General features: G+C 34.6%; 1 protein-coding gene across 1 annotated transcript in view; it reads right to left on the reverse strand.

Annotated features, from left to right (window-relative positions):
- The window catches only part of LOC142328429 (uncharacterized), a 61,977-nt gene that overhangs the window by 36,072 nt on the left and 13,825 nt on the right, over positions 1 to 12,080 (reverse strand). The window contains exon 3 of the mRNA XM_075372165.1: positions 1,941 to 2,997. Within this exon, the coding sequence (XP_075228280.1) occupies positions 1,941 to 2,997 (1,057 nt within the window). The remainder of the gene's footprint in view (positions 1 to 1,940; positions 2,998 to 12,080) is intronic.

The following is a 12,080-nucleotide window of genomic DNA, read 5'->3' on the forward strand; positions in this document are numbered from 1 at the left end:
ATCAAAGTGCTTTGAGCGGTTTAAAAAATTCAAAAGTGGCGATTTTGACGTGAGAAACAAAGAATGTGGAAGGCCACCGAAAAAGTTTGAAGACAGCAAATTGCAAGCATTGTTGGATGAGGATGATGCTTAGATATAACACTTCGCGGATCAATTAAATGTCACACAAGAAGCTGTCACCATATGCTTGAAAGCCATGGGAAAAATCCAGAAGATGGGATAATGGATTCCACATGAACTGAATGAATGACAGCAAGAAAACAGGAATATCACTTGCAAAATGCTGCTCGCCAGGTACAAAAGAAAGTCATTTTCTCCATCGAAAGAAAGTCATTTTCACATGTCACACATGTGATGAAAAGTGGATATATTTCGACAATCCTAAACGTAAAAGATCATGGGTAACTCCAGATAAACCACTGACATTGATTTCAAGGCCAAATTGCTATGGAAAGAAGACAATCCTCTGTGTTTGGTGGGATCAGAAGGGTGTGATCTATTATGAGCTACTAAAACCTGGAAAAACTGTTAATACTGAACACGACCAATAACAAAAGATCGATTTTAATCAAGCACTGTGTGAAAAACAACCAGAATATCAAAAAAGGCAACACAAAGTGATTTTGCTTCATGATAATGCACCACATCATACACAGCAAAACCGGTCAAGGAAACGATTGAGGCATTAAGTAAGAAAATACTTTTGCATGCAGCTTACTCACCAGACTTGGCCCCGTCCGACTACTATTTATTTGCATCAATGGGACACGCACTTGCTGAGTAACACTTCACTTCTAATGAAAATGTACAAAAAGGGCTCAATTACTGGTTTGCCTCAAAAGAGCAACAGTTTTTTTGGAGTGGCATTCAAAAATTGTCAGACAAATGGGAAAAATGTATAGCTCGCGATTTATCATTTTCGTACTATAATCATGTATTTTCTAAACAAAAATTCCGGTTTCATAATTACACAACTTATATATCGTTTTATTACTTCTTTCTGGGATGAATAGAACCCAAATATTTAAATTCACTGCATTCTTTAATTGTCTGCACCAAATATTTTATAATTTGGATCGGTCAGCAAATATTTTCTTTTATTAAAACTTATCATCAAACTCCATTTTATAAAATGTTTTCATCTATGCACAATATTCATCAAATAATGAGATGCGATCATCCATATCTTACGAAATATATAGGTAGGCATCTTTCCCATGTGCATTAGTATATATATGTATACTAATATATTTGTGAAAATATATTTTAAAAAGAATAGTCTGTTATGATCCCAGACATAAATTGTCATAAATATGCTTAACAAATTGGATCTATCCAATTTTTTTCACAGTTTTAAAACTTGAATCATTTAGCATTCCACAGTTATTATCAGATATATAATTTGTAATTCTAGTTTTTTGCATTTAGCTATTGCTATGTAAAAGAAAATGTAAAAGATTGAAAACACCAAATGAGTACAAATAACGTACGTAATACATTATTTATTATTGAAATGGATGCATGAATCTGTTATTTTACACTATCTGCTCCAGTCTTTTTTAATGGCTATAACACACGTAAAGTATCTGAAAGAAGTAACATTATTCAGATATTTTCTCTGAGAATAATGATATCCATTATAAAACCAGTCCCTTTAATGAGCAGAGTAATTCTGACATCACCTATACTATTACTTAATATTTATATTTCACTTTGTACTCGTTATATCACTTACTTACGAACAAAAATGTAACAAAATAAAATGTTTTAAAAAAACTTATTTCCATAATTCAGTAAAAAAAAATTACAACTTGTTCCATATTAAGAGTGGCAAAGTAATACATAAAGATTTCTATGAACTAGCAACATGCTTGGGAAATGGTCTTTAAAGAATTACGTTAACATAGCATTAACATTAAATAAATACATAAAAAGAATACCTTTTCACACGCCACTTGAAGTGGAGTTTCTCCTTTTTTATTTCTTTTCATAATGTCTTTCTTTTTTGAATTATTTTTCATCGGTGTACTTTTTATTTCCCCAGAACTAGATATCGATAAATATTCAATCGATGATTTTCTTTTTTTAGTGTTTTTATTACTATTAAAAGAGCAAGTAACTTCCAGCGGTGTGGCAGAAATTATCTCACAAGAACTACTGACAGATTCATTTTTAAAATTTTTAATATTTTCAGTAATTGGAATTTTGGTTCTATTAGGTTTATTAGTCGGGCAATTTGTTATCTTAGCTTTTTTATTTACTGACACTTTTAGTTTTTTTGTTGTAGGATTTTCAGGCAACTCAGTTAATGGAATCAATTTTCTCTGGTTATCATTTAATATCGGTACTGGAACCGGTTGAATATTTTTCGTTTTTAAATCAAATCCTTTAAATTCATCATCGCTATCTGTTGACATATTTAAAGGGATATTCTGTTTATTCTTCTTTGAAAGGTAAGTTTTAGTAGGTGGAGTTACACAAAAATCAGATGAAAAGAGACTGACTTTTTTATTATCTTTAGCAATGTTTGTAAATACGGCTTTATCATTCGATTTATCTTTTTTAATATCAACAACATTTTCCTTCTCTAAGTCTTCTTCTCGGTCATTTTTTACATCCTTCTTTTCTTTTAAAGCTATTTTATTTTTAACTAATTCATCGTTTTGTTCATGATTTATTCTGCCGGTCTCAGAGTCAGCTTTAATGTTTACATTAGAATTGTTATTATTCTCATTATCTTTTTCTTCAGATTGTTTTACCAAATTAATTTTATTTGAGTATCTTACCTTACCATCTTTATTTCTGACAACAGTACTATTTTTATTATTAAACTGACTTTTATCAATTGAAACAAATGCAGACATATTTTTATTAGAAATAATTTCTGCCTTCTTTCCAGATGCTTGCTTCTTAATCTCATTAAAATTTTTAAAACTCTTTTGCATTTTATTTTTATTATTTACATTTTCTACTTTATGTTCTATTGTTTCTGTTGAACTGTAAAGTAAGGATAAAAAATAAATATTTTGTTCAGATTGATACACAAATTATATAATAAAATAGAAGAGATTATTAAAAGAGACTCAAACACATCAAAAATATAAAAATATATCTACTATTGTGATCAGTAAAATAATAAATTAAATCTACAATAACAACAACAATAATAATAATAAATCTTAAAATAGATCACATCATTATAAGATAAATTATAAAAACAAAAGTTTTAAGATAGAACTGATCCATATTAAGTCAATAATAATTATTTTAAATAACAAACAATATAATTTTAAATAACTACATTAAATATAAAAATTTATTAAAAAATAATTCACAATTCAGACAGCAACTGAAAATTATTTTGACCAGATTTTTTTTTCTTAATTTTCAATAAATTTTAAAAATTCATAGATAGAGTAATATTACTTCTCTACAGAAAATCGTTTAATTGTATTTTAAATAAACTGCTGATGAGAAAAGTTTTTAAATAGTTTATATAACTAATTAAAAATGGCAACAGAAGCATAATAAAGCCCTTTCCCATAAACGGATATACTGTGTCGAGTTATATGAAAAAAATTCAGTCTACTAGTTTATTACAGGTAGATATTGCTATTTTATAAACGATAAGTGACAAATGTTTTTTTTTTTAACAAAGGCTGGACATTCACAAAAGTACAAGTTAAAATATTAAATTTTCTAAATATTAACCTACACAATCCATGCTTACAGATGCCTGTGATTTAACAACACATTTTTGTATCTTAAAACTTCTTCTGAATTTCTGAGGAAGCTCAAAAGAGATTACATTAAGATTTCATATGGGAATATATGCAAGAATAACAATAATATTAAATAACGATGACCACGTTAGTGTTTTATTAACATTATCCCAAGATAACTTGTCATTTAGATGTGCTTCTATCTACATGATCAGCAATTTTACATCTAACTGAGAAGCAAAATGCTACATTTTATCCGTACTTAAAGTTAGATGGTTGTAAAACAATCATGAGATAATTTTTGTACAGTTAACATAAAATTTTCAATTACTTTTAAATAATTATATTCGCATATAGATGCAGTGTGTTATCTGCAAAGGGGGAACATGAACAGTTCAAGATTTCAGGGCAGACTATTAAAAAATAACAAAAGTAAAAGACGAAGGACACTTTCCTGGGGCGCTCTGCGTTCTACATCTTTAAATGAGGACCTAAATTTTACATGTATATACTTATTAACAGATGAAATCATAACTAGATGTTTACAGTGGGCACGATATGACTTTATGCTCCTCTGATACCATAGCTACTACATTTTATCATCAGTAAAAAATGTGGAAGTACACTGAATGCTTTACCGAGATCCCAAAAAATTGAAAATTAAACCTTTTCGTTATCTGTGCGATTTAAAAATATTTTCCAAAAACCAGGAAATTCCTTTATCAGCAGACAATTGTTTTCTACAATTTTGCAGAATGTTTATTAATACAATATGTTATTCAAATTAAAATATATTTTTACGATTTTTTTCAAATAATTTAAAAATACAGACAATAACGAAATCAACCATCATTTTGTAAATTAAGTGCTGAAACCTTTCTTAATAAGGTAAATAACGAAGTCTTAAAGCAGCTGGAAAATACTTCATTACTGAAAGATTCATTAATTAAATTTGTGAGAGGGTTAATTTTGCAGTCATGACTTGTTTTAAAATACTGACCTGAATTTCATCAATAGCCACTGATTGTTGTTTATTTTTCATATTTTAATACAGGTTTTAGTTTCTTGGTTATCAACAGGAAATAAAAAAACTAATTGACGTGAATGGCGTTTTCTGAAATGAATTGATGTAGTTGTTTAAAATACTAGAAAAGAATTGTATTATTGGTGAAGTTACCTTAGCTATTTTATTTCCAAATTTACTTTGTTAACTGCCTGCTTAGGTTTATATTAATTGTTTGAAATAGGTATTAAAATATCATAATATAATCTTTTTTAATGATTAATGAGAGCGAAATAAGTTGTATATAAGTCGCGGTCGACGAAGACGGCGGCGGCCGGTAGTCCAGCCGCCATCTTGTGACGTCACACCTGGCGCGCAATACGGTACGCGAACGTTTCACTGCGTTTAAGATACTCACCATACTGTCATAGTGTGCGATGGACTGCGCGTGCGTGGGTCCACGGACACAGACATCTTTACCGTGCACAATCCAACGCTCAACTGAATAAATGAAGTAATGATTTTAGTTAGGTGGAGTCGTTTTTTTTCACCTGCCACGCTGTCCACCAATAACAATGTCTGAAACCCAGTACCCACCACCTCCTCGACTTGTGATGTATACAACCGCACCAAACCAGTTCACACTGGTTAACAACCAACTGAGTCGGATTAAAATGGATAATTAAAGAAAACGGTTACATCCTTTTTGTTTAATCAGTTCCTTCCACATGTATATGCACATTTAGTCATTTTTTCACTAACTGTTGAATAGTCAACATCGTGTGTAAAAAAAGTATTATTTGCTTGTGAAAGCGTTATTTTGAAGAGCGAACATCGATTGTAAAAAAAAATTGTATTTGCAAAATCGTTATCTAGAAGAGTGAACATCGATTGTAAGAAAAATACTATTTTACAAGAGTGTTATTTGCAAGAGTGCTGTTTAGGTAAGTCTAAATACATAAGAATTCTTTTTTTTTTAAATATGACATGGTATGATAAAAAACAATTTAAAACAAATAGAAAAAAATAAATTTAATAAAATAAAAAAAATAATAAAAACGGATAAATACAAAATAATAATTTAAAAAAAAAAAAATATATCTTTATTTTCCATCACCAATCGTCATCATCACTGAAACACACAAACAAACAAAATAATTACTATTAAGTTTATCTAAAAAAACATGTTACTATAAATATTTTTTTTGTTTGTTAGAAATCATAAAAGAATGCAATCTAAATTCAGTCGTCGTCCGTGCAATTAATAATAACGTCATCCGTCTTCAATGGGACCTAACTGAGTTCGATGAGATGTACCTTCTGTCAACACTAACGATACCAGACTGAGATCCTAAACCGTTTGAAGGAAGAAGGTAGACGTTTCGACGGCAACCTAAAATATTAATTATGTAACTATTTACAATTATTAATTATTGTTTGTTATATTAACAATATGTTTTTATTTTACAGCTGTAAAGAAAAAATATATATAGTTGTAAACAAACTAATACTTTTTTTATTTTTTTTTACAGGTACGTTGCGGCAAATGTCAAACTAACACAGCAGACCCCTCTCGAAGGTGAAGTAGAGACGGCATATATAAAAGTATATTTGCACGGAAAGACGAAAACTACCGTAAATATGGAGAACACCGTCGTTGTTGATGAACAGTGGACGGAGTCCGTCGAAAAAATCATCGAGACGTTGACAAACTTCATCAACAACGGTAGCGGATGGGTAACGTATAAAATTATTTCTTTAGATCTTAATATTGTTCGTTACCGTCCACTATACGGTGCTTCTTCCTCCTTTATACGTACTCCGGACAAATTAGTAAAAAGAGAGGCAATAATTAACGTAAAGAATCCGCATGACCAGAAATGTTTTCTCTGGTCTGTGTTAGCATACCTCCATGACCAACCAGGTCGTAACTACCATCGGAGTTGGTATGCTAGGTACGAGGGTGATAATAATATGACTGGGATATCATACCCCGTAAAAGTAAGAGATATTGATCGCTTCGAGATGTTAAATCCCTCAATAAGCGTCAATGTCTACGGGTATGAGAAGGAAAACTATCGTGTCTATCCGGTGCGCGTTACCGAAAATCACGATCGTGACAACTGCTTACACCTATTGCTGCATACAGGGGAGACGAGAGAAATATTTCATTATTGTCTGATTAATACCAAACCAGGTAAAAATGCACTATCTCGACTCCTTTCGCGTCTCACAAAGACTCACTGTAGCAGTAAATACTGTCCTTACTGTTTGCACCGCTTTAGTTCATCAAACCCACGTGTCGCCGCACGAAGTCTAGACAAACATCTGATCGAGTGTAAGCGACACGGTGCACAACGGGTAAGGCTACCCAACCCGTACAAACAAAAGGAATGTATAATGAAGTTTAGGGACTATTCGTCCACTCTTCGCGTTCCGTATACGGTGTATGCAGACTTTGAATCATTTGTACATCCGATGGACACCGCCACCCCTAAACCCTGCACTAGTTTTATCGACAAGGTAGCCCATCATCTTCCGTCCGGTTACGCCTATGTAATCGTTGATGAGGAAGGGCAGATTTGTGAAGGTCCTATAGTCAGTCTACCGGGCGAGAACCGATGAAGATATCGTTGGAAATATTCTGGATGAACTGGTTGCTCATGCCGATAGCTTGCTCAAAATTATGATTACCGAAAAACCGATGGTGATGATACCCGAAGACACGGAAACATTTCAAAGGGCTACCGAGTGTTTTCTTTGTCATTGTAAGTGGAACGACGACAGTGTACGTCATCACTCCCATACCACAGGACGGTTTCTCGGTGCATGTCATAACGAGTGCAATTTAAATTGTAAACGCACTCAGCATATTCCGGTATTTTTTCATAACCTCCACGGATAAGATAGTCACCATATAGTTCAAGCTTTGGGGAAATACAAAGACCAACACAAAATAAACTGTATCGCCAACACGTCCGGGCGATTAGTCACTGTCCATCGGACCATTGAGATTCTTGGACACTTTACAATTCCTTCCGTCGTCCTTCGAAAAACTTGTAGAAAATGTAGTAAAAGATTGTGAGAACAAAGACGTTGTTTTTAAAGCACTCACCGCTTGCTTCCCGCTACCAGTAAAAAGGGATTGCTTAATTCGAAAAGGCGTCTACCCGTACGAATACATGACCCATGTAAACAAGTTTTTCGAAATCCAAATTCCACCGCAGACGGCATTCTACAGCACGTTAAGAAGAGAGAACATAACAAACGACGATTACACCCATGCCCAAAACGTGTGGGAAACGGTTGAATGTAATGTTAGGCGATTACCACGATCTGTACCGTCTTAACGACGTACTATTGTTGGCGGACGTGTTTGAAAACTTTCGGAATACGTCTATGCAATATTACGGTTTGGACCCCTGTGACTTTTACTACACCCACCATTTCACGTGGAATGGCATGTTAAAATACACCCGACATAAATTGGAACTGTTGACCGACATAGATATGCATCTGTTGTTGAAAAAGGTACACGAGGTGGTGTAGCCATGATTTCAAACAGGTACGCCAAGGCGAACAATACAAACATTCCAGATCAGTATAACCCATCCGAACCCACGTCCTGGGTTCAATACTATGATTGCAACAACCTTTACGGGTCAGCTATGGTTGAACCCTTACCAGATGCCAATTTTAGGTGGTTGAGTAGTGAAGAGATTAACAATCTCGACATCAACAATGTTGACGATCGTGGAGAAAAATTTATATATTGGAAGTGAATCTCGAGTATCCGCAAAACTTACACGATCGCCATAAGGATTACCCTCTTGCGCCCGAACGACTAGTACCATCCGCCGAAATGGTGTCTCCTTATTTGAAGGATGTACAAAGATGTCCCGTAAATAAGATAATGACAACATTGTACGACAAAGAACACTATGTCGTACACTAAAGAAATCTAAAACTGTACGCTCGCCTTGGTTTGAACGTGAAACACGTTCACAGAGTTCTGGAATTCTCCCAATCCCGTTGGTTGAAACCGTACATCGATTTCAATACCGAAAAGCGTGCACAAGCGCGAAACAGTTTTGAAAAAGACTTCTTTAAGTTGATGAATAACGCGGTGTACGGTAAGTCATTGGAAAACGTTCGTAACCGAATAGACTTCCACCTGATCTCTAATGAGCGTAAATTGGATAAGGTGATAGCAAAACCGAGAGTTAAAGCTTGGTACATCTATAACAAAGATGTTGTGGGAGTAAGTCTGAAGAAAACGAAAATATTCCTCCTATATATATCGTCGTATATATATCCTATATATTCGTCCTATATACATCGGTTTACCGCATTGGACATTAGTAAGGCGATAATGTACGAATTCCACTATGGTTACATGGTTGAAAAGTACGGTGATAACATAAAGCTTCTAATTACCGATACGGATAGTCTGATGTATCATATCGTGACGAATAACGTTTACGACGATATCCTTCACGATATAGATCGGTTCGATACTTCAGAGTACACCCGCGTTCACATGTGTTATAGTAATACCAATAAGAAACGCCTTGGTAAATTTAAGGACGAGATGAATGGAGGAGCTATTCATGAATTTGTCGGTCTTCGTGCTAAGATGTATAGCATTCTCGAATTCGACATGAAGGAGAAGAATGTTGCAAAGGGTATTCCTAGATTATCAATTGCAAATGATCTTAGACACGACCTGTACAAAGTCTTTTTAAGATAAGGTTACGTACACAAGTGCGTACGGAATCAGAAGCACTTTGCACAATATCCATTCCATTAATCAGTCTAAGAAGTCGCTTTCACCGTACGACGACAAACGATTCATTTTACAAAACAAGATAAACATAGTTCCATACGGTCATTACAGTGTAAATAAAACTAAACGTAAATCGCCCCAAAACTCCGATAACCCAAACCATCTAAAAAGACCAAAAATTGATCACGATGTCCTCATATCCCACGGTCACGACTATTTATTTTAATTATTGCCTTTTTTTACAATCAAAAGTTAAAAAACAAACTGTAAATACAATATACACATAAATGTAAAAAATTATATACTTAAAAAAATATATTGTATTTATTGTAGAAAAAATATATGTAAACTATGTAATATATATATATTGTATAAAAATTGTATTTATTAAAAATACTTAAAAAATGTAGTTATTAAAAAACATGTAAATAGATGTAATAAACATAAATAAAAAAATGTATTTATTATATCTAAGTATGTAATATATATATAACGTAAGAATAAATATAAACAAAAATTTTTCTCAATTGAATTGATGTGTATTTCTTATTTTAACAAAAAAAAACCATTTACTTACTCACTGTCACTGTCAATACTCTTCCATAGATTCTTTATGTTTACCGAAGAGCAGTAACGAATACGTTTAGTAGGAGTGGATGGTTCGCACCATTCAGTACTAAGACGTATTCGATTATTACGACCATATCAGTCCCATGGTAAACGTACATCATAATACGGTATATGCATACATTCACCTTCAGGACGAGATTTGGAGATCATAACCATCGTCTTTAAACTTCTTATTTCGCTAAACAAAAAAGAATCTATTATGTCCGTGATGGGTGATGGGAAGGAATGTAATTCCCAATTGAAAAGGCTGTAACCGATGTATTGTGGTTCTTCTTCCATCTTCCACAACTCCGGCCCCGCATCGTCCTTAATGAAGGACGTCTGAAAGATATGCCGAAGCATATCCTTCATTTCGTCCTCCTCTCGCTTCTTCTCGGGTGGCGATCGTAAATAATTCGTTATGATCGCCACCCATGAAAGGTACGCTAACGACGGAGCCGGCATGGTGATGTGATAACAAGTGAATAATGTCTCACTTTTTGGTGTAATATATATATGCAATACGTAACTGAATATCCCCCACCCCACCTAACATAACACTTTGTCACCCCACTCATCGTAATTTCTAATCACTAGCTACAAATAAATACAATATATATAAAACATGAATTATAAAATAAAAAAAAGAATAATAAATATATAACAATATACTAATACATACCCGGTTTGTAGTTGACGATACGAACTTGATGTCCGCCGACAGAACGCACATCGTTCAGAGTCCATAAGGAATCTAACAGCACACACTTCACAGAAGCGGTGGTCACAAGGTGTTAATGCGACACCTACCCTATTTGACATACAAATAGGACAGATGTCCTCCTCACCTGTGTAATCACCGCTTCCGTGAAGCGAGAGTCGACGTGCGACCACTCTGACGGACGTGTTCCTCGCTTGGTCTCACCATCCCTCTTCCACGTGCTGTCAACTTTGCCCTCAACTGCGCTGCCACATCACTAAGTCGGCGTCGTCTTGCCGACGGCGACGTAGACGCCGGCGTGTACTCTAACGAACGCGCCAACGGTGACGACGGCGCCTCTGCAGTGGCCGATGGTAATGGTGCTACCAGTGGTGGTGGTGACGATGATGGTGGTGGTGTCGGTGGTGGTGCCGACGCAAGTACCGCCGCTGGTGCTGGAGGTGGTGCTAGTTGTGGTGGTGGCGCCATTGCCTCCGCCAAATCCTCATTGGCCCTAATGTACATTACACACCGTCTTTTCAGACGGTGGAGACAATGCACCAAGTCCACCACACTATAAAACGCTTCTACGCGATGATCGCAATTGCGATCGAAACGCGCACCACAACGTCCAATGTCCGCGATCCCAGCAATTATCACCCTTGAATCGGTATCTTCACCACTATACATATCGAATAGTAATACAGATAAACACAAGACTAATATGTAAAAATAACAAGTTAACGAATAATAATAAATCAGTTCAGCACAAGACTAAAGTAAAATTATGTTGCGCGCAGCTAATATATAAATAAGTGAATAGAAGAACATAGAAAATGTTTTATATATGTATACTTCTGTCTTTGTTAATCGCAAATAAAATAGTATACCATTCTATACACACATACACATAATGTTTACGCCATGCGTAAAGTTCCGTTATTTCCAATGAATTCAAAGCTAGGGTTGGGTCCTGTTGTTTGTTACAAGCATGGTAAATTTTACTATGTTTCGTATTTTGGGCTTGTCATTTGTACCTGGTTGATTATTTGTTCTCGTGCTCGACACTTCTGGCGCCGGCCAGACTGTCTGATTCTGTCATCCTTAGTGACCGCGTGCGCAAACTGAGAAACATGTGCGCAAACTGAGAAACCGAGATACGTGATATTCGGTTTACAAACGGACAGAAAGGATAAAGCTACAAAATCATTGACGCTCTTCGATATGTGCAATTTCGTAAACGTTCGTCTGTATTTGAAT

Source organism: Lycorma delicatula, chromosome 7 (assembly GCF_047948215.1).
Source record: "Lycorma delicatula isolate Av1 chromosome 7, ASM4794821v1, whole genome shotgun sequence".
Classification (NCBI taxonomy): domain Eukaryota; kingdom Metazoa; phylum Arthropoda; class Insecta; order Hemiptera; family Fulgoridae; genus Lycorma; species Lycorma delicatula.